We start from the raw sequence: 24,059 nt of genomic DNA, 5'->3' as shown, positions 1-24,059 counted from the left end.
TGAGTCTTAAGTAAGAACAAAATGCCTCTTGGAACAACAGAGTCTGTAATTGCTTTTGGAAATCTTCCAGATCATCTAGTGCTCGCAATGATTGTGGCAGGGCACGGCCCAAAGCAAGGGCTCACTACTTAAAAAGCACGACGTCTGGTACTATTTAAATATTTTTTTCATGGCTGTAAGTGTGTGTGTGTGTGTGTGTGTGTGTGTGGAGGGGGGGGGGGGGTGCCCTCAGCTGTCCTCGCGCACGCCTCAATGCTAAGCACGAGCAGCAAAGCCAAACCCTACCATTTATTCCCTCGCCTCCCTCCACCAACCCCGTTCATTCTGAGGAGGTTGAGCCGCTTGACTGTGGTTTCATTTCTTCACTACTGGTTAATGTGGCCGGTTTTCCCGTGTTACACCATCACTGCATGCAAGCCGTCCACCCCCCGGGATATTTGCATACTGATCTCATTTGCCAAGCTGGTAAAGAACTTGTCCATCAGCCTCATTCCCTTCCTAGCACTGGCCCCTAAACCATGTGGTGCTGTCTCCTCTTCCCCCCCCCCCCCCTCCCACGGGTTGCCATGGTACCCTTCATTGAGGATTCGGGTAGGTATGTCCAAGTAACCAGGCAGCAGTCAGAAACCGTCTGCAAGTAGCTGTTGTATTTCTCTGCAGGAGGCTTTTTTTGCGCAGACAAAATTAACAGTCCATTCAGGAGAGGGGATTAAACATTTTGAAACCTTTCCTCTGTTGTTCCCACTGCAGGGCCCCACACGCTGAATAGGGTGGATCAGCTTAGCCCAGCTTTAAACCACACCAGGCTAGCAGGCATTGTTCCCTCTAAGCTCTGCATGTGTGCGGCTGCGCACAGGTCGTGAACCTCCGTGCATATGGCAAAAACCACAGCATGCACGAGAAATCCCGATGTTATTTACATTATATTGGCTTGTAGTGCACAAATTTGAACTCTACTTTTAAAAAGTTGCCTAAAAGAAAACTTTGTGCACGTAGCCTTCCAAAAATTAGAGGGAACTCTGGCTGCAGGTTCTGGATATTTGCAAGTTGTCTCGGCCCAGCTTCTTTCCCTGTTTCCATTTTGTGAGCTCTCGGTCTCATGTTAGGGAAGCCCAATTAAGAACATGTATGTCACTTTCTAAGTTTTGTCTCCTTTGGACCTTACAGAGGGCTTTTTTTTTTTTTGGCGCAGTATTGTGTTCATGCATTTGATTCTCCTTTTTTCTTAGATAGGTGTGTACCTGAAGCCCTTAGTTGCTGCTTGGCTTTGCATCAACATTTTTAAAACCAATTGTCCACAAAGACAGAGTGATCTTTATTAGCCGCTGAAGGTCCAGCCACTAAGATATTTTTGGTAGTTATTCTTTTCTCTCACCGTGCAAATAAAAATTTGATGGGATGAAATGCTGGTGTTGCTGCATCCTGGTCTGGAAGCATGGTGGGGGGAGGGATTGGGGTTTTCATACCCATGCTCATTCGGTCGTTGGCCTCTCTGCTGAGGCTGCCAGCTGTGATGCTGGCTGAGACACCTGTGCAAGGGGCTCACCAGATCAGATCAGACTGCCAGTTCCATTCATGTTCCAGACTGTGCCGGTGTGGGGAGTTACTGAAAGGAACTCTTCCTGGCTTTTCAGCCGCTGCTGCTGCTCGTGCTTGCATTTCAGTCATATTTCTGCTCCCACAGGGCTTTATACCCTGGGCAGCTGCTCCTCTCATCCACTACTATTCATGGGCCTGGAAGTGCGTTGGACTTAGCAGAAAAACTTCAGCAGTATCCAAGAAAGCAGTTAGTGTATGTCCCTACTCCCAACCCTCCCCAAACATTTTACTGCAGTCTCCCAACATTTTCTGCCTGTGCCTTCTGCATTTTAGTTTGTCTCCTGTGTGTTCAGAACCCAGGATTTCATCTGAATGTAGCTGAGTCTCCAGCAATGTTAACGAAAACCTCCCGCATGGCTTTAAAATCACTTGAATTGGGTACATAAGTATTTGTGATGAGAGTACCAGGATTTGCTGAACCTAATTGCACGACCTTGCATTAGACTATGCAATGGTGGTTGACCTTTTATGCAAGCTTAGAGGTCATCCCAGTTTGAAAATGAGTTAATCTAGACCAACCCAATAAGCAAAGTGCCCTCAGCTGTGACGCCAAGCCATGCAGGTTTATAAACCTTGCAGTGGATGCAGTGTGCCTAAATAGCGCTTTGTGCCATCTATTGAAATGTGTGAACCAGTGTTGGATGAAGGCAAGGCAATGTGCTGAAGCTGCAAGAGAGAGTGTGCAGAGTGCAGTCTGAGGAACGGCTCTGCTCTGTGCCTTCTGCCACCAACAAGGGGGAGAGGACTTGGGCGTTGTAGTGGACAGCAAGAGGTAGATGTTGAACCATTCGATGTTGGGTTGGCAGCCAGTAAGACAGGGCGAGTCGAGTTGCCACTTGACTCTGGCCAAGCCCAACAGACTTGAGTCAGTCCTGCTTTTGCCCCATTGCACCCGTGGCCTTGTGGTTGCAGTTTCTCTAGGAAAGGCAGGGTCTCCCGGAGATGCAATTTAGGAGTAGGGGCTGTAAAACCAGAAGGTGGCTCAGCCTGACAAGACTGTCTGGTGGCAGGCCCCAATGGCCGAGTAGTGACGTGCATGCAATGCGATATCACATTGAGGATAAGGAGGTTACCTTGGCCCTAGTGCACCCTTTTTCTTTTTGCAATGGACAAACAGCACTACTGACATTCACGCGGATAACAGCCACAATAATTCAGTAGTGGAAGGCTTCACTTCCGTAAGTATCACGGGTAAAACTACATAATTTTGTGCATTTTGACTATCCTCTAATTGATATAAATGACATAAAGGAAAAAGAGGAAATATAATATTGTTCATTCATGTAATGCCGAATGAGACCAAAATCTTTCCCAAATAGATTCATATAGCCTCTAGGTTCCCTCAAGAGAGCGCGTTGGCCTTTCATTGCGAGCAATTAAAATCCGTGTTCACCATCCACTAATCCAAGGTGTCTGCTTCCAGTGTTTGCCTGTCAAAAATGTAGCCACTAATAATATTAGAGAAATTTAATTTTTTTTCAGTTTGCCCAACATTTGAAGCTGACCCCAGTATCCCTGCTAAGCTAGCTTGGGGGCAGGGGAATTCAAAGCACCACCACCTTGTAAATTTCAGCAAAAAAAACCCCATCCAAACCAGAAAGCTTAAATGTGGGGTCAAGACCTTCTGTGACCACATTTTCTCCAGCACAAAGGGTTAGAGGTCCAATGAAAAGCATGAAAAAAAAAAGATTTTTATATGTCCAGTGAAGCAATGTACATGGGTTTTTTGTCTGCGCATCTTTCTTCCAGATTTATCAGTGTGCTTAGTACACAAACATTAGTAGAACTGTGCATGGAAATTAATGCACCTCCATGCAAATCTCACGTTAATCAAGGCATTAGTTATTACTCACCAGTGCAGAGAGGCGCGCAGGCTTAACTCCTGGTTCAGAGATGCAATAAAGTTTCTGAGGCCTCTGTTAGTTTGTGGTACTGGTGGGGGGTGTTGGTCTTGTACATGGGATTTGTGAACAGATTACGTTTTCAGAGCAATACAGTATGGTTGGGCGTAAATCATGTCCTGCATGCACTAAAGAGGTAATTTTAAAAGGTGTTGCATGTGTAAATGTAGCAATTTTCAAAAGCCCATTTACACGCTTAAAGTTCACTTACATGACTAAATCCTATGGACAATTCAATGGCGCATATTGTAGCAATTTTCAAAAGCCTTCTTACATGGGTAAAGTGCATTTACACGTGTATAACGCAATGTTAAGTGTATAAATTCTTTTGAAAATTGCCCCCTAAGTATATATATATATATATATATATATATATATACATATTTTTTTTTTTAATTTAACTTGCATCTTGTTACATCAACTTTTAAATGTTGTTGAGATGTCCTCCGTGCACAGGGCATAGATAAACTTGTTTTGTCTACTGTTCAGTGAATGTGTAGACGATGCAGTCCCAGTCCTCTCACATGACTTTATAGCTGATGTAGAAAAATCACCAGTGGGCAAGACTCAGCAAGAATGTTTGTTTTTTTTGTTGGTGGTAGTATTTATTCATGCATTTATTTATTGTGAAGGTCATCGCTATGCTGCCAGATGCTTCTGAAATATGTTTGAAGTCAGCTGGGTAATCTGGATAAAGAGTGAACAGAATTAGCCGTGTTTGAGCAGTAGCCCGGTTCGAAGTCCTGACAATTGGAGCCACAGCTCATATATTTCAAACTTGGGTTAATTCAACCCTTTTTTTTTTTTAATTTTTTTGCGGTATGCAGTTTTTGTTTTTGAAAGCATTGGATGTTTGGGGAAGGTGAAGAGGCAGAGAGGTCACTGAATAGCAGAAGAGCAATTTGAGAAAAGTTGCAAAAAAATATATAAAAGGTGCAGAAGCATAATTGAGGTACAGGGAAGGGGCCATAGGAGAGAAAAGTTATTGAACCCCTTGCATGCTCTCTGTTCTGATGTCTCTTGTCTGCGGGATTGCAGACCCTTGCAGGATGTCCATTAAACATCTTTCTGTTCCCTGTACATGGCTCTTCTGCACCCCTGCATGCTGAGTTTCTGTTTTGACTATCCTGGCATTTGATCTTGTAATATCAAGTGACCACATAGATTCAGATCCACATAGATCCAGATGGAGCCTGTCCTGGCTTTAGCTCATGGTTCCAATCTTTCAGAGCAAAGCAAAACTACAAGTGCATAAATGCAGCGGGGGAGACGGGGGAGTGAAACCAGGACTAGCTGGGCCTGTCTTTGATTTTGGCTGAAAGGCAGTATATTATTAATAAACTAAACAAAACTTGTGGTGTGGAGCTATATAATTGCCTCAGTGTAATCTACTGTTTGCAGCAGCGTTTCCCAGCCCAGTCCTGGAGCTTTGCCTAAATGGATCTGATTTTCAGGATGCTATAATGAATGGTCATGAAATATGTTTGTGTATGTTGAATACCCAGTAAATACAAAAACCCAGGCATATTCATTGTGGATATCCTAAAACAAACAAACAAAAAAATAAAAACCTGACTGGCTCAGAGGATACTCCAGGATCGGCTTCAGAAACTCCGTTTAGGTGAGCAGCCAGCACTGCGGCTTGGGAGAAACTAGTTTACGAGGGCACGGTCAGGGTTAGTCAGCGCCATGAGGCAAGGACCGACCCATACAGAGGCAGAAAAAAAAAACCCCAAAGCCGGCTCAGCAGTTTCGGCAAGATGGAGCAATAAACAAATGCGATGAAATCTGTGCAGCATGACCACAGGGAAAAAATGAAAGTTGAAACCTAGCATTGCTTTATCCTTATTCAAGCCTTCTGTATGTGTCACACTCATAAAAAGCACAAACCAAGCACGGTCAGGAGGTAAGGCATGGCCATGATAAGTCTGACACCTTTTTCACCTAGTGTCTAAAAGTAATATACGAACTGTAATATAAAGGAGCAAAAAAAAAAAAAAAAGGTGAGGAGACCTGAGAGTAAGAGACAGTGATGCAGTAAAAGAGCCCAGAAATGGGCACATTTTATATTTTGAGAATCTCGCTAGCACTGCTACTTAGCAGAGATACTCACATATGTACTTCCTGGTAATAAGCTAATGGTGCCGAATGTAAAAACTGAAGATAACCAATTCAAAAAAATTCTGGCTTGGTTTCATGTGCAAGTGATCTTTGTATATAGATTGTTTGTACTATTGGGCTTATATTGGTGTTGGATCTTCCCCCCCAATCTTGGCTGGATGCTTTTTTGGGAGTATTGATGCAAAGCTGCTTCTTTGCAAAAGATATTTTCCCTGGGGTCGGCTGCAGCTTGGGAATGCCGCAGAGGTAGTATCAAGGGCTGTTCTGGGCAGAGGTGGAACTGGCTGCCATCGCACAGTAGTGACAATTAGTGTCTGGTAGGGATGTGCATTCGTTTCATTCGTTTAATTTGTTTCATACGTTTCCCATTACATGTCAATTAGATGAGCATTCGTTTCATATGTTTCATAAGTTTCATATTACTTGCTTGTATAGGAAACGGATAAAACAAATGCACATCCCCAGTGGCTGGACTGTGGGGCCGATGCCGAGCGCACTATATAACCCGCAGTCGGATGCGGGATAAATAGTTGCTAATCCACCCCCTAATACAATAGGGGGATTAGCGCCTATTTAACGCGCGTCCGAAGTGGAGTGAATGAGAGAGTGCTCATCACATGCAAATGCATGTGAATGAGCCTATTACTCATTCACTCTGCACGCAAAAAGATAAATGTGCATCTCAGATGCACATTTGTCGCTCAGCTATTAACGCTTAGCTGAGCGCGGGTAAAAAGTACAGAAAAGCAGAAAAAACTGCTTTTCTGTACTTCTTTTTTTAAAGTAAAAGAAATTGTAGTTGTTCTATTGTAAACCGGGGTGAAGGCTCAGTGCTAAACCTCGGTATATAAAAGCTCTGAAATAAATAAATAAATAAAGTAAACTCGGCGTCCGTTTTTATAACCGATATGGCAGACAGGCAGGTTATGAAAACTGAGGCCGAGTTTACCGGTGTCGGTCTTCATAACTGGCAGCCACGGCGGGGTCGCGTTAGCAAGGAGGCGCTAAGGTCACGCAAGCGACCCTAGCGCCTCCTTCCTAGCGCGACCCCCTAATTTACATATCGTATGGCGCCGCCTTGAAAAGTCAGCGCCCGCTTTCTGCGAACATGATTGCATGGGCCCCTCTGTGTGCTATGGAGGGAGCCTCCTCCCGGGGTCTGTAGCTCTGGGCTGAGAACTGTCGCTGCATTGCTAGGGCTCAGGTGGCTGAGGAGTTTAAAAAAAAAAAAGTTTCCTCTCAGATGGTGGTGAGTTAGGGCTCCTAGTGCCCCAGGCCTCTCCAAAGCCTGGTTCTGGTTGAGCTGGAAGCCCAAAGGAGCAGAAGGAAACCATTGGGTTCTCCCTCCTCCATCTCTTCCCCCCCCCCCCCCCCCTCTTCAAAAAAAAAAAAAAGTCTTCTATTTATTTTTGTTTGCAGATTTTTATTTTTTGATTATGCAGTAAAGTCAAAATATGAACTGTTGTGTCCTGTTGTTTGGAGGTCCTGCATTTCACAGAACAATCTGGACTACAACTAGTGGAATCAACATTTTTAAAGGGGCAGTACCACCTGCACTGATTTGTAAAATTCACATCCCTTACTTTTAGTAGAAGCTGCAGATGGCAGGGTTTCTTTCCTCCCCCTGCTGAGTGTTTTGTTAAAAATAAATAAATAAAAAATAAAATAAAGTGTTTCTAAGCCTGGCGATCATCGATGTACTCAGCGTCATCTTGACACCTTTTCTTTCTTGGTGCCAGGTCGTATCCCAGGGTGCACCTCTGTGACATCAGAGTGCTGCTTCCCATGTGCTGTCTTCAGTGATCATTGTAGTGATGCCTTGCCTGCTGGTCAGGTGAAGGCAGATGTGACGGGGAAGCATCAGCATCTCTATAGACAAATACTGAGCGAGACACAGAGCTCACCCCCAAAATCCTTGAGGCAGGGAACGCCAAGAAACCAAAGTGGTGGATTCACAGGGTAAAGATACATCTTACCACATCAAAGATTTGAAAATCAGAAATAACCAGAACTCCCTCAAAAAACCTGTGAGGCCAAGGCAGGAGAGAAAAGGCCGTCTTGCTGCTACTGCCTTGCTGCGTGCTCTGATAATGTATCGAGTTAAACGCTCGCAGAAAAGTGGCAAAACTCAAGTGCCCTTGAAAAAGTACAGTCGGCCCGAAATAGTGCTCAGCACCCATCTGTGCTCCTAGTTTAAGTATGTGAAATTGGTTTACAGCGTGTTTTTACTGTGTAATGATTTGGACTTCTCAGGAATATCATTCTGCTGTCCCTTCCCCAACCCCCAGACATAGGCACAGAGTTAATAGCAGGCTTTTTAGCTAAGTGCAGAGCAGGCTACAGGGCTACGAGTGGGGGGGAGAATGGGTTGGCTGGCACCTGCATGACACAGACATGCTTGATACTAAGGATTTTGCATTTTCATTGCTTCATTTTGTGCATTTATGCATGAAGCACACGAGATTTGTAGGCAGTGAGGATGGATCCCTTCCCTCATGTAGCTCACGATGTACCCAAGCACTTGGGAGGGAGTGTGAGATGGTGACTGAGTCCAGAGCCTTTGGTGAATGTCCGTGGCAGATGCAGGACTTGAAATTAGGTCTCCTGGTTCCCAGCCCAATACTTTAACCGCTCAAGCTAGGGCCACTCCCTGCCCCATAAGCGAGACCTACATTGTAATACAAAATGTATTTTAAGCTGAATACATCACAGGTCCTTACACTTTAAAATAATATTTTCCGTCCATCATGTTTGGAGATGGGCACGCAGCATTTCTTGGTCTCCGGTGTATAAAATCAAAACTGCTACTTACTAAATGTTTACATGATAGCAACTGACATAGGGTTCATCCTGGCAGCTGATACCATGATGGGAGGAACAGTATAACTCACCAGGGTGTTAAAGCAGCTCCTACTTAATACAGAAAAATTAAATCTGAATTTTTTTTATAGTTCAGAAGGCGAGTCTGTACCATCCCAGATATGGTGCATGGTATCTTGTAACTTAACTGTATGCTTGTAGTTCAGAATAATTACATTTGTACTGAATATTTTATTTTGGATAGAAGACTACAAAATGGCATCTGGAGAGCAAACAGATGTTTTCTTTTTATTTCCTTCTGTTTTTTGTTTGTTTTTTTTCTGTCTGTCTAAGGTAACATTTCTTCTTTAGGAGATAATCCCATTTCCTTGTCATCTTCTGCAGTCTCTGACCAGCCATGGCGGTGTGGATCCAGGCCCAGCAGCTGCAGGGCGATGCTCTACGGCAGATGCAGGCCCTGTATGACCAGCACTTCCCCATAGAAGTCCGGCATTACTTGTCGCAGTGGATCGAGGGACAGTCCTGGTATGTTTAATGGGCGTGACTCACCAGTAGTGTCCTTTTTTTTGTTTGTTTTCTGAATGGTTCCTCTTTATTTGATTCATTTGTTTTATTCTCTGTGGCAGTTCCTCAGTCCAAATAAAAAAAACAAAAAAAACCCCAACTTCCTCCATGGGCCAGATCCGGCCGGGCCAAGGAAGAGCAGGGCAGGCTGGGGAAAATGAGCTGTGCGGGCTGGGTGTGGGCTGCAGCTTGGGGGCTTAGGCCACGGTAGAGGCTCTGGGGAGAGGCGCGACATCAGAAAATATTTCTTTATGGAAAAGGGTGATGGATGCAAGAAACAGACTCCCAGTGTAGGTGGCGGAGACAAAAAAAGAATTCAAGAAAGCCTGGGATAAACCCCAGGCGATTACTAGCGGTGACGAAGTGAGGGGAAAGCTACAGATTACAACAGGTTTTTATTTCTAGTCCACTTTGTCACTTCAACCCAGATTGCATTCAGGCACTTGTGGGTATTTCCCTGTCCCCAGAGGGCTCACAATCTAAGGGGTGAATTTTGAATACATCTACACCCATAAAATGAACACGTGCTCTTCCGTAGCTTGTGCTCACATGCATGCTACTTTATAAACATCAGACACGCATGTAGTTTTGGTCTTGCCTACACATTTATGAGCCCAAAAAGAGGGGCGGTCTCTTGGCTTCTGGAATTGGGACCAAGAGTTACGCTTGCAAGCTGCCGTTTTTATAAGAGATTTGGGCGCGTACATCCTATCAACTTATTCGCGCAATTGATACCGGCCGGACTCGTGTATTTTTACTGTTGGTTGGGTGGGAGGTGTGGGTGGACTCGGGAGTAGTTCTGAGCGACGAGCTAGGAGGGCCTCGGCGACCTGGAGAAGAGCTGGGTGAACTGGTGGAGCTTTCAACAAACTGCTGGTTCCGGTTCTGTGCGCACGTTTTAAAATATAGCGACTTCCACTCCGTAAAACAGGGTTTTACGCAAGCAAGTTACAGGTTTTTTTTTCACGTGAAAAACATACTCATATATGTTTTTGAAATAGGTAAGAAAAGTCCATGGCTTTCAATGCATTGCAGGTATTCGCACCTAAGGAACCCTATGCACATACGTTAGGGAGTAGACACATGCATGTTTTATAATCTGCGCGTACCTGATACGCACAGGTTGTGAAGTATTGTAATAGATTTCTATGTGGCCATACACGCACACGTCTATGGGGCTGCATGGATTTGTTTGAAAGTTACCCTCTAAGCTTGTACGTGAGGCAATGGAGGGTGAAGTGACTCGCCCAATGTCACAAGGAGCAGCAGTGGGATTTGGACCCTGGCTTCCCTGGTTCTTAGCCCAGCTGCTCCTCCATGGCTACTAACACGGCAGCCAGGCTACTTCACTGAAGATGGCTGCATTTAGACAGAATGGAATTAAAAATCTAATCGTTCCATTTGTTCATTCTCACAACTGAAATTACTTGAAAAAAAAAAAAAAGTTTTGGTAACACGACAGTATGTTATGTCCATGTTAAAGATTTTATTTTTGTTTTTTTTTCCCTCTTCTTTAAGGGATGCGATAGATCTGGAAAACCCACAAGATAATATTAAAGCAACGCAGCTACTTGAAGGCTTAATACAGGAACTGCAGAAGAAAGCTGAGCATCAGGTTGGAGAAGATGGATTTTTACTGAAGATAAAACTTGGGCATTATGCCACTCAGTTAAAGGTTGGTATTTAATTAGCCAGACAGTTGAAATTGTTTGGCTCAACAAGTTCAGCTGTTATGTACTTTTGAAAGTGGAGCTTCATGCATGCAAAAATTTAGACGTTGTACCAAGTCCTCTTTTTAATCTTGGAAGAAAATAATCTGTTTCAAGTTATTTTGTGAGCAGTATCAAAAGGATGAAATCTGGATCATGTTAAAGGTGATCTGGAAATGCAGATTTCTGGGTTGTGGTTTTATTTATTGTTAAATACCATGCACTATAGTTCTTTCACAAAAGCAGCAAAAGGAACCATAACACATTTCATTTATTTTTTTAATTTCACATTTTTTCTCTTCATTATCACCCTCTGTCCTTTCATCAGTCAACCTGTGTCCTTGCTGCCCAGGATGATGGGATGGCCTGCCCTCTGTGCCGCTTCTTCAGCTGGCAGAGGTCGCCTTCCCTGGCATATTGCCTGCACTATGCTCCCTAGGCCCCTGGCAGGACAGCAAGTACAAAGCAGCTTGAGCCTCGGCCATCCCTGGATGCCTTTTTTTATTTTATGTGCCTGTACGTGTGAAATTGTCTCCTCTACAGACTGCGGGGCTGTTAGCTTAGCAAAGTGGGTTCTTTGCAACCTGCGATGACATTTCCTTGGAAAAACACTCGAAACATCTGGAGTTTTATGTATGAGCCTTTGATGCCATGTAGAGGCCCGCCTACCCACAATATTTATTTTAGGATCGTGGTCCAATCTGCAACAACCTGCTTTTCTCCGGGACAAGCATAGCTGCAAAAATCCCGTCCCATGCCTTGGAACATGAGTTTTTAAGGCTGTCACATGGCAACAGAACTTCCAGCCTCTGATGTACAAAACCTCATCACCCTTTTCTTAAAAGATTATTTAAAAGATACTTATTGTATTTTATTTTAAGACAAAATGCCTACAGACAACCATCCTTGTGGTGCACTGTGATGCAGAAAGCTGTGGTTTGAGTGCTGTCCATTGGAGCTGGCTGGGATTGGGATGTGCTGTTGAGGTGACAGGTTTGATTTCCATGGAGGGAGGGAAGGCGCCTGCTTCTGTTGTGGTGGTGGCCCCTACCAGCCATAAAGGCTGATGCTAAGCAAGGCCAGTTTTGGCATGTGGGCAAGCGGGGTGGTTGTCTGGGTCCACAGCACCAGAAAGGCCCCTTTGACAAAGCTCACAGCACTGGCTGGGCCCTACTCCTTAGTTTCTCCCCTGGGTCCTCCAGCATGACTAATGCCAGTCCTTGGTACTGAGGGATTTGCCTGGGAGGAGACATCCCTTCAGACCTTGAGGCTGGGAAGGGGGCATTCCATGAAGTTAGCAAGTAGCACATTTTAAGACTAATCGGAGAAAATTCTTTTTCACTCAATGCACAATAAAGCTCTGGAATTTGTTGCCAGATGATGTGGTTAGTGCAGTTAGTATAGCTGGGTTCAAAAAAGGTTTGGATAAGTTCTTGGAGGAGAAGTCCATTAACGGCTATTAATCAATTTTACTTAGGGAATAGCCACTGCTATTAATTGCATCAGTAGCATGGGATCTTCTTAGTGTTTGGGTAATTGCCAGGTTCTTGTGGCCTGGTTTGGCCTCTGTTGGAAACAGGATGCTGGGCTTGATGGACCCTTGGTCTGACCCAGCATGGCAATTTCTTATGTTAGTTATTCTGTAAGCATTAACTGGTCACCTGCGTGCTGTCTTCATTTTCCTTTCATTTTACAGAATACATATGAGCTCTGCCCAATGGAACTTGTCCGATGCATCAGACACATATTGTACCACGAACAGCGGCTCGTACGAGAGGCCACAAATGTGAGTGCCTTTATTTTCCTCTTTGTCTTGACCTGTGAGATCTCGCACCGCTCTGATTCCTCCTGGCTGCCTTTCACCGAGGAGGCGACATTCTCATTGTCTTCATAGTCCTTCCCATCGGGCTCATGGAAAGATCCATCGTGTATGGTGCCTCTCCTTCCTTCTCACCAGAGGGTTGTTGTGCATGGCATATGATATTACAGTATTCTTCCAATTTTTCTCCAGTGTATGGGACAAAACACTGCAGTAATCTCATGTGGCTGAGAGAGACCCTAAAAGGTGGCCTCTTGTTGCTGTTTGACCAACTGCTAATGCTGCGTTCACATGCACTTATATAGTTTGTTTATTAAAAGTCTTGCATTCTGCTACTTCCAAGATATATATCTGTTCAGTGTGGATCACACAACAAACATTCATAACACACACAAAATGACAATATTTAAAAATTGCAACACTGATACTTTATAACAGTGGTTCTCAGCCTTTTTTTCTATTGGGATACACCTGGGAGATAATGCTTACAGGCGTGACACACTGAACACTTGACAGTCACGGGGCTAAATATAATTCCCTGTACGTAGCCGGATCAGTCCAGACTGTGGGTTATATCCCCATTCCAGCAGATGGAGGCAGAAAAAAAAACTTGTGAGGCGCTCGGAATACTGATGGGAGCACCCTCTGCGTCCCATCAGTATTCTTCTGTCTCCAGTAGATGAAGGTTGTTGATGCTGCGGCTCCCACCTAAATTGATACATTTTTTTCAGGGAAAGTTAGAATATTATTTTCTCTTTTTTTCTTTCCCTCTCTCTCTCTTTTTTCCTTTGAATGGATCAAGTTTAAAAAAAAACAAAAAAAAAACCCTTAAGTTTTCTCAGAACAGTGTTAAGCTAAGTTGGCCTCTCAGTTTATTTTTGACTGCCTTACAGCTTGCATCTCTATCTGGCCATGAGAATAGTTTCTTATTCTCAGGTAGGTGTTTGTTTTCTTTTCTTTTATTCCGTTCCTGGCTCTTAGGGGTGCAAGCTGGTGGTCCAGCCGCTCCCTCTATTTGAATACCGGCTCACCCGAGAGGCGCCATTCCTCGGAACTGGTAAGGCTGAGAGGCGACATTCCTCAGCTATTAAAAAAAAAAACAAAACAAAAAAAAAATGCTAAAAGTATTACTTGAGCCAGCGTGGTTTTTAAAGGGGAAATTACTTTACCTCAGTTTCTTTTGGCGGTTACTGACTGAAGCTGTTTTTGGGAGTTTTTCTGTCAGCTGTTTTCTTCCCACATGCTGCGTGGGATGCGATGCTCCGTCTGCGGGGAGCCCGGGTCACGACATTGCTCTCCCGTTGGAAGCCAGTGTCTTAGGAGTTCCAAGCTCTCTTGCCGCTCCCGGATCTGGCCAAGGACAGTCTGAGCTAGTGGCTCTCTCTGGATCATTTGCTCAGCGGAGTGGACCTGGAGATGCCGCAGTGGGTGGTCGTTACCATGGATGCCAGTCTTTTAGGCTGGGGGGCGGTGTGTCAATCTCAGGTGGCGCAAGGTCACTGGTCCTCAGTGCAAGCGACATGGCCGATCAATCGGCTGGAAACCCGGGCGGTCCACCTGGCCCTGAAACAGTTTCTCCCTTTGGTGCGCGGCAAGTCGGTGCGGATCCTATCCGACAATGCAACCACGGTGGCATACGTCAATCAGCAAGGGGGAACGAAGAGTCAACATGTCTCTCGGGAGACGGACAAGCTCATGGCATGGGCAGAACGTCATGCGACTGGCAGCTTCTCACATAGCGTCATGCGACTGGCAGCTTCTCATATAGCGGGAGTAGACAATGTGCAAGCGGATTTCTTAAGCTGGCAGAGGTTGGATCCCGGAGAGTGGGAGTTATCCAAAGAGGCAGTGTCACTTCTAGTATGGTGGTGGGGTTTTCCCCATCTCGACCTGATGGCCACACTAAAGAATGCAAAGGCACCCCGCTTGTTCAGTCACAGAAGAGAGCACGGGGCAGAAGGCGTAGATGCTCTGGTGCTGCCCTGGCCTCACGACGTTCTGCTTTGTGTTTCCTCCATGACCTCTAGCGGGAAAGGTCCTGCAGAGAATAGAACTTCACTGCGGAGCAGTGATTCTGGTGGCTCCAGAGTGGCCACGAAGGCCGTGGTTCGTGGACCTAGTCAATCTAGCAGTGGACGGTCCGCTTCACCGGGGTCATCTTCCCCGGCTTCTTCGTCAAGGGTCCATAGTTTTCGACCAGGCCGATCGCTTTTGTCTTGCGGCCTGGCTTTTGAGAGGAGACAGCTGAGGAAGAGAGGTTATCCAGAGAAAGTAATCTTTCCTCTCTTGCAAGCCAGGAAAACCTCCACTTCAATCTCTTATGTTCGACTATGGAAAGTTTTCGAGTGTTGGTGTGAGTCCGGAGGGATTGCTCCTCGTTTGGGCGTCTGTGGCTCAGATTCTTTCTTTTCTGCAGAGTGGACTAAGCAAGGGTTTGGCTTACAATTCCCTTCGTGTTCAGGTAGCAGCCCTTAGTTCGCTCGTAGGGCATATGGATGGGACCCCTCTGGCTTCTCATCTGGACATTACCCATTTTTTGAAAGGGGTAAAGCATTTGAAATCTCCGGTTCGTGCTCTGTGTCCTTCGTGGAATTTTAATCTGGTGTTACGCGCTTTGTGTGTTCCTTCGTTTGAGCCGCTGAAAAATTCTATGCTCAAGGATTTAACTCTAAAGATGGTGTTCCTAGTCTCTATTTCTTCAGCTCGCAGAATATCGGAATTGCAAGCTCTGTCTTGTAGGGAGCCCTGTTTACGCTTCACGGATTCAGGAGTCTCTCTGACCATGGTGCCATCTTTCCTCCCGAAAGTGGTATCCTCTTTTCACCTCAATCAGTCGGTGGAACTATCAGCTTTTCTGGAAGAAGTCTCTAGGGAGCTACGGCGACTCGATGTTAAGTGAGTTCTTCTTCATTACCTTGATCACCAATGATTTTCGACTTTCGGACCATCTGTTCGTTCTCTGGAGTGGCCCCAAGAAAGGACATCAGGCCTCAAAGACCACTATTGCTCGCTGGTTGAAGGAAGCAATTGTTGCTGCTTATATAGGTTCCAGGAAACGCCCTCCGGACGGAGTGAAAGCTCATTCTCTTCGTTCTCAGGCGACTTCCTGGGCAGAAAGTCAGGCTGTGTCTCCTCAAGAAATTTGCAGAACGGCGACATGGAAGTCACTGCATACCTTTGCGCGTCATTATCGTTTAAATCTTAGACCACCGGGTTTGGGTTCATTTGGTGACCAGGTCATTCGTGCAGGGCTATCTGGGGCCCACCCTATTTAGGGAAGCTTTGGTACATCCCACAGTCTGGACTGATCCGGGTACGTACAGGGAAATGAAAATTATTCCTTACCTGCTAATTTTCGTTCCTGTAGTACCACGGATCAGTCCAGACGCCCACCCGCTCTTTTCGATAGCAGGTTTCTGGTCCATTATCTTGCTTTTTCAGTACAGTTATCCTGCTCCATCGGTGGTTTAATAAGGTTTCAAATTTTTCTTGAAGGCTTCGGGTTTTGCATTTACAAGTTTGGACTACATACAATATTTGCCTTAAGGGCAACTTGTATATAGTTCCCTATTTGGTTGGGAGTGTTTTGCTTGATCCATTCATCAGTTAGTTCTGAGTTTTTTGTTCTGCTTTGATATTCTTAATACTGATGGGACGCAGAGGGTGCTCATGGGTAATTCCGAGCGCCTCGCAAGTTTTTTTTTCTTCTGCCTCCATCTGCTGGAATGGGGATATAACCTAGTCTGGACTGATCCGTGGTACTACAGGAACGAAAATTAGCAGGTAAGGAATAGTTTTCATACATATAATCTACATCCACTCCCCCCTACCGCTCCCCCCTCCCCAAACAATGTATGCAGAATAGAACTAGGATATTTCGAATGCAACTCATTAAATAAAAAAGATATTCTGATTCTATCTCAGTAACAAAAACACAAACTCCTTTACTACCAGATGCATTGTAAAATACAAAACCTGAGGGAGAAAAAAAAACCATTCAGCATGTGTAGCAAACTTTCCATACCATTGCAACATTAATTCCAAAAACTCAAACAGCAATAGCCCTTTCTATGAAAAGGCAGCAGTGCAGCACAGATGCATGTCCTATTGAGAATGAGAAAATGCAACAAAAATTGATACAAATCCCTACCTACTAGTAAAATACCTCACCTCAGTTACACATGCAGATCCGACCTTCACCAAATCAGCACCTCCTGAATAATGCAATAGTGGGGTAGGCAGCATGGTTGAGATACAGACAAGGACAAGCAGGATGGTAGTCCTCACATATGGGTGACATCACAGGATGGAGCCCAATCACTGAAAACTTCTGTCAAAGTTTCCAGAACTTTGACTAGCCCCTACTGGGCATGCCCAGCATGGCACTAACCCTGCAGCCAGCAGGGGTCCCCCTTCAGTCTTCTTTTTTCCGCGCAGCAGTAGCCTCACTGTTAAGGAGCTCTGCAGAGATTCCTGACAGGAATTTTCCTCACGGAATTAGTAAAAGTTAATTCGCCCTACAGGGGTCCCTCCTCGAACTTTTTCAAGCCGCGGTACTCCGGTAAGTTTTTACCCGTTTTCCGACGATTACCGTCGAGTTTGGCCCTCGTGGTCTACTGGCCGTCTATCGTACCGTGGCTCAATTATTTCCATGGCCATGGTGTCTGGGTTCCTTCGATGCCCGGACTGTAATCGCACCATGTCCATCACAGACCCCCATAAAGTCTGAGTAATGTGTCTTGGACGAGAGCACAATGTCTTGACCTGCACCAAATGTGCACTTATGACACCAAAAGGTCACAAGGCCAGAATGGAGAAGATGGAACTTCTCTTCCGTGCTCAAACCCCGACTCTGTCCATTGCATCGATGTCGTCAGACCCGGCACTGTCAACTTCGCGCCAGCATCATCCACCGGCCAGTGACCGTCTGGCATCAACGACATCTCGGCCTTCGACACCCTCTACTCCCCCTCAGGACCGAGGGGATCGTAGAGACAAACATCGCCACCAGCATAGAAAGTCTTGGACCATCGAGGGAGCAAAATCATCGACCTCGCCATCGTCCAAGCCGCCGTCAAAGAAACCCCGTCCAGAAAAGGCACCGAACTTTTCAGCGACCAGGTGACTGAGGCAATCCCTCACCCGACAGGGTATCGGGAGCCGCGACTCCGTCTTTAACGGTGGTCCCTCCAGCTATGCCTCTGCCTCCTTCTTCTGTTCCGGAGCCGGGGCTGCTTGCTCCAGGTCTTCGAGAAGAACTGGACCAGATGGTTCAGGAGGCCATTGACAAGGCGATGCAACGACTCCAGGTTCCTCCGGCACCGACACCGGGTAACCGACTGCGGAACCGATCACCGACCCGATTCCAGCAGCGTTGGCACCGCTGCTCTCCAGGATGGAAGCGCTCATAGCCGCTTTTCCACCGATGGCGCTGGTGCCCTCCCCGCTCACTCTGTCACCGGGAGGAGAAACACCGTTTCGCATCCCTCCTTCGGGAGTTCTGCCTCAGCCATCAATGTCGATACATCCATTGCTACCGATCCAACCATCGGTGCCGATTCGCCCGTCGGTGCCACCGAGCCACCCATCGATGCCCTCGATGCCTGTGCCGGTGCCTTCAATGCCTTCATTGGTGCCTCCTATTATTCCTTCGAAGCCTAGACCAGGACCTTCAGGTATCTCACCATCCCGTCCCCCTCTACATCCTAGAGGCGCAGGTGCTGATCCCTATGATACCTGGACTGATGATTCCTAACCAGACACCGATGATTTGCCTTCACCACCTTCACCCACTGAAAGTAGAAAGCATTCTCCTCCAGAGGACCTTTCCTTTATAAATTTTGTGAAGGAAATGTCTGAATTGGTTCCCTTCCAATTACAGACTGAACAGGATGATAGACATCAGATGATGGAGTTGCTCCAGTTCCTGGATGCTCCCAAGGTAATAACCTCCATCCCTATCCACCAGGTTCTTCTGGATCTCCTGAAGAAGAACTGGGAACATCCTGGCTCCATTGCGCCAGTCCACAGAAAAGCTGACACTATCTATTTGGTGCAGTCAGCTCCGGGCTTTCAGAAACCACAATCAGATCACCAATCTGTAGTGGTAGAATCTGCACAGAAGAGAGCAAAGAGGTCAAAGCCTCACACTTCCTTTCCCCCTGGCAAGGAACAGAAGTTTTTAGATGCCATTGGTCACAGAGTCTTCCAAGGATCAATGCTCATCTCCCGAATTGCCGCTTATCAGCTCTATATGACCCAATATAACAGGGTCATTTTTAAGCAGATACAAGACTTGACGGACTCCCTGCCTCAGCAATTTCAAGATCAGCTCCAAATCCTAGTAAACAAGAGTTTTGAGGCAGGCAAGCATGTGATCAGATCATATTATGATATCTTTGATACTGCCACTAGGGTATCTGCAGCTGCTATTTCGGCAAGAAGGTGGGCCTGGCTCAAGTCTTCTGACCTTTGCCCTGAGGTACAAGACAGGTTATCTGACCTAACTTGTGTAGGAGATAATCTGTTTGGAGAACAGATTCAATGGACCATGGCGGAACTTAAGGACCCTAAGACAGCTCTCTCTGATGCCTTCGGACTATTCTTCTAAACAGCCCTTCAGAAAGGACTCTTAAAAAGTCATTCTTCCGCCCGAAAAAGTCCTACCCACCACCAACTATAGATCCTGTTCCACGAGATCTTTTCAAAAAGCACAGTCAAACACGTAAACAAAAACCACAAGCAGCTCCTCAACCAGGGCCTGCTTCAGGCTTTTGACTTCCACCTAGAGAGCAGCAGCCAGATTCCACTGCCTCACATACCAGTGGGAGGTCGATTGTGCCACTTCCACAACATATGGCACTCAATCACCTCAGACCAATGGGTACTAGCGATAATTGCTCAGGGTTACCACCTGAACTTTCTCTCCATTCCACCGGACTCCCCACCTCTACCAACGTGAAGAACATCCGATCACTCCATCCTTCTGGAACAGGAGGTCTCCCTCCTCCTCCAGTCCAAGGCAATAGAAACAGTACCCTACTCTCAGCACGGCCTAGGGTTCTATTCCCGGTACTTTCTAATCCCCAAAAACTCGGGAGGCGTTCGACCTATCCTGGACCTACGGGCCCTCAACAAGTACCTCCAGTGAGAGAAGTTCAAGATGATAACCTTAGGCTCGCTTCTTCCTCTTCTACAAAGAGGAGACTGGCTCTGCTCTCTGGACCTCCAGGACGCATACACTCGTATTGCGATAACTCCATCTCATCGCAAATACCTGAGGTTTCTAGTAGGCCCCAAGCACTATCAATACTGAGTGCTTCCATTCGGCCTGGCATCTGCGCCCCAAGTCTTCATAAAATGCCTTGTAGTAGTTGCAGCCTTCCCCAGGACCCAAGGTGTTCACGTCTACCCCTATCTGGACGACTGGTTAATCAGGGCTCCCACTCAGCAAGCTGCTCTGTCATCCCTCAATCTAACCTTACACACTCCTTCAGAAAAAAATCAGCAGAACCAGGGGTCACGATTTGAAGCTCCAGGGAGGAAGATTCAGAACCAATGTCAGGAAGTGTTTCCTCACGGAGAGGGTGGTGGATGCCTGGAATGCCCTTCCGGAGGAAGTGCTGAAGACCAGAACTCTGAAGGACTTCAAAGGGACGTGGGATAAACACTGTGGATCCATAAAGTCTAGAGGACATGAATGAAGAGTGGGTGGTTCGCAGCTACTACCTGGAGATAATACCCTTATTCAATAAACATACATAGGGTTAATGTGACTCCAACATTGCTCTAAGCTTCAACTGCAAGAGGAAATGCGGAAAAAAGGATTTGCATTCACAAAAAAGCGGGGAGTAGCTTGCTTGTTACGGCGGCTACTACCCCAAACCAAATAAGCCTGATACTTCACTTTCAATGCATATCCAGCATAGCTCTCTGCTTCAACAGCAGGGGAGAAAGACTGATACTTCAAGCATATCCAGCATAGCTCTCTGCTTCAACGGCAGGGGGAATGAAGAAATGTGGATCTATATACAGACAACAACCAACAAGGACTGAATTATTTAGTCTGGGTGGGCAGGTGGGCGTGGGTGTGACTTGCTTATTGCGGCGGTTGCTACCCCTAACTAATTGGGCTAGATATTTCACTTAGATGCAGTTCCAACACTGCTCTCTCATTAATTGTGGGGGTGGAAGGGAAATAGAACCAAAAGGTTACTAAGAGCCAGGAGTAACATAAGTATGAGAGAAAAAAAAAAAAAGTGCAAAACTTGCTGGGCAGACTGGATGGACTGTTTGGTCTTCTTCTGCCGTCGTTTCTATGTAATTTCATTAGGATTTCTCGTCAAGTACGACAATCCTACTTAGTCCCATCTCAAACCTTGTCGTTCATTGGGGCAGACTTGGACACCTTCCAGACAAAGGCTTTTCTGCCTCAAAGGCAAGCTTTCACTCTCGTCTCTTGCACACCACCTGCAGTCTCAGCACTCCGCGACTGCACACCACTTTCTCATCCTCCTGGGACACATGGCGTCCTCAGTTCAGGTCACACCAATGGCCCGTTTGGCCATGAGAGTCATGCAGTGGACTCTAAGGTCTCAATGGACTCAAAGCATTCAGCCCCTGTCGACCATTGTCCAAGTCACCGACACACTCTGTCAGTCTCTCGCCTGGTGGAAAAATCAGACCAATCTCCTCCAAGGCTTGCCCTTTCAGGCTCCAAACCCTCAATTAATTCTCACCACCGATGCTTCCAACCTCGGATGGGGAGCCCATGTGGCCAATCTGCAGACACAAGGCTCTTGGTCTCCAAAGGAAGCCAAACACCAAATAAATTTCCTGGAGGTTCGAGCAATCAGATATGCTCTCAGGGCATTTCAGGATTGCCTCTCAAATCAAGTTATCCTGATCCAGAAGGACAACCAGATGACCACGTGGTACATCAACAAACAGGGAGGCACAGGCTTCTTCCTTCTGTGTCAGGAAGCTGCACAGATTTGGGAGGAAGCTCTCTCCCATTCGATGTACCTCAGGGCCACCTACTTGCCAGGAGTGGACAATGTGTTGGCAGACGAGCTGAGTTGCATCTTTCAACCGCATGAGTGGTCTCTCAACCTTCGGTGGCGAACTCCATCTTCCAACAATGGGGATATCCTCAGATAGACCTCTTTGCGTCTCCTCAAAACCGCAAAATAGAGAAATTCTGCTCTCATTCGCAGCAAACACTCTCAGCCCAGAGACGCATTCTCCCTCTCGTGGGCAACTGGTCTACTCTACGCATTCCCTCCACTTCCTCTTCCCTCAAAGACTCTCGTGAAGTTATGTCAGGACAAGGGAACCATGATCCTGATAGCACCTCACTGGCCATGCCAAGTGTGGTTTCCAATACTGCAGGCTCTCTCCATTCGCAGGCGAATTCCCTTGGGAATGGACCCGCTTCTGATCACTCAAAACAATGGATGCCTCCGCCATGCCAATCTTCATGCCTTGTCCCTGACGGCATGGATGTTGAAAGGTTAATCCTTCAGCCACTTAACCTTTCTGAACCAGTTTCCCGTGTCTTGATTGCTTCACGGAAGGCTTCCACGAGAAAAGCTTACAAATGGAAAAGGTTCACGTCATGGTGCTCTTCTCAGTCCCTTGACCCCTTTTCCTGTCCAATCATGAAGTTTTTGGACTATCTCTGGCATTTATCAGAGTCAGGTCTAAAGACTTCTTCCATCAGAATGCATGTCAGTGTGGTAGCCGCCTTCCATAAAGGTATCAGGGATGTTCCTATATCAGTACAACCCCTTGTAACATGTTTTCTGAAAGGCTTGCTTCACCCTCAAGCCTCCACTGCGTCCTCCGGCCCCTTCTTGGGACCTCAACCTGGTTTTGGGTCGGCTCATGAAATCGCCATTTGAGCCTCTTCACTCCTGTGATCTTCGCTATCTCACATGGAAAGTGATTTTCCTTCTAGCAATCACTTCAGCTCACAGAGTTAGTGAATTTCAGGCCCTAGTTACATATCTGCCTTACACTAAACTTCTGCAGGACCGGACGGTACTCCGCACTCACCCTAAGTTCTTGCCTAAGGTAGTATCGGAGATTCACATTAATCAATCCATTATACTGCATACCCTTGACTGTAAACGGGCTCTAGCATTCTTCCTAGACCGTACAGCTGCCCACAGGGAAAGCACTCAATTGTTTGTCTCTTTCCACCCTAACAAGTTAGGGAAGCCTGTGGGTATGCAGACTCTCTCCTCCTGGTTGGCGGACTGCATATCCTTTTGCTGTCAGCAAGCGGGCATTCCATTTCAAGACCGTGTTAAAGCACACTCTGTGAGGGCCATGGCGACTTCAGTAGCACACCTACGATCGGTGCCGCTTCCTGACATTTGCAGGGCTGCCACCTGGAGTTTTCTCCACACCTTTGCAGCCCACTATTGCTTGGACAAAGCCGGAAGACAAGATTCCATCTTTGGCCAGTCTGTTCTTCGTAACCTATTTACAACGTGATGTACCAACACCCTTCCGCCTACCTGGTGGGGTTCAGGATGCCCTCTACCAAATTCCACCCCAGTTGTTGTGCCTGTTGCACACCTTTGGGTACACTTGGTGCATGTTCGGACATCCTCAGCTCGGTACTCACCCATATGTGAGGACTACCATCCTGCTTGTCCTGTGAGAAAGCAAATGTTGCTTACCTGTAACAGGTGTTCTCACAGGACAGCAGGATGTTAGTCCTCATGAAACCCGCCCACCGCCCCCGGTGTTTGCAGTGTTTTATTTTATTTTTCGGCACTGCCTGTAGCTTTTAAATAAGACTGAAGGGGGACCCCTGCTGGCTGCAGGGTTAGTGCCATACTGGGCATGCCCATTAGGGGCCAGTCAAAGTTCTGGAAACTTTGACTAAAGTGTTTCGTGATTGGGCTCCATCCTGTGATGTCACCCATATGTGAAGACTAACATTCTTCTGTCCTGTGAGAACACCTGTTACAGGTAAGCAAAATTTGCTAAAAGCAGCATTTCCCCACCAACCCTATAATAAGTTTTGCATTTCTAGACAGCCTTTCCAATTTCTTAAATAACTTTTTATTTGTAAGGCATAAACTTACATTGACAGTATCCAAATTCCTTACCAATGCACTGGTATTTCCATATCATGATCCAAGACGACATAAGGCGTACCGCTTCATTCTCACCAAATACTGACCCTTTTTTGGCATTACCACCAACTCTAAAGCAAAGAGCCCCCTCCTCCAAATCAAATAATTCCCCATATACATTATCATACAACTCTAAATTTTTCTTTAATGCATTTGTCATGTGCTCCAAGGTGACTAATTCATAGACTTTACTATCCCACAAGTCTAATCTTAGAGATGTCTTAGGCGCCTTTCCCAATTTAGTCAGTCTCAAAACGTTTACAACCTAGTGCAGCGGTTCTCAGCCAGTGTATCGCTACACTTCCCGGTCCCCTGCCTCCCCAGCAAGATGTGAACTCTTCCTCCGCCCGGCCTTAAAATGCCGATAGCCCGGGCG

General features: G+C 46.3%; 1 protein-coding gene across 4 annotated transcripts in view; it reads left to right on the top strand.

Moving 5' to 3' along the window:
- Positions 1-24,059, top strand: part of LOC115073684 (signal transducer and activator of transcription 5B) — a 226,170-nt gene that overhangs the window by 144,020 nt on the left and 58,091 nt on the right. For all 4 annotated transcript variants that reach the window (XM_029572300.1, XM_029572301.1, XM_029572298.1 and 1 more), the window contains 3 exons: positions 8,826-8,966; positions 10,524-10,680; positions 12,411-12,500. In XM_029572300.1, the coding sequence (XP_029428160.1) occupies positions 8,839-8,966; positions 10,524-10,680; positions 12,411-12,500 (375 nt within the window). In that variant the 5' untranslated portion in view covers positions 8,826-8,838. The remainder of the gene's footprint in view (positions 1-8,825; positions 8,967-10,523; positions 10,681-12,410; positions 12,501-24,059) is intronic.

This window comes from Rhinatrema bivittatum, chromosome 12 (assembly GCF_901001135.1).
Source record: "Rhinatrema bivittatum chromosome 12, aRhiBiv1.1, whole genome shotgun sequence".
In the NCBI taxonomy this organism is placed as follows: Eukaryota; Metazoa; Chordata; class Amphibia; order Gymnophiona; family Rhinatrematidae; genus Rhinatrema; species Rhinatrema bivittatum.
Note: the sequence above shows the minus strand (reverse complement) of the source record. Positions and strands in the feature narration are given on the sequence as shown.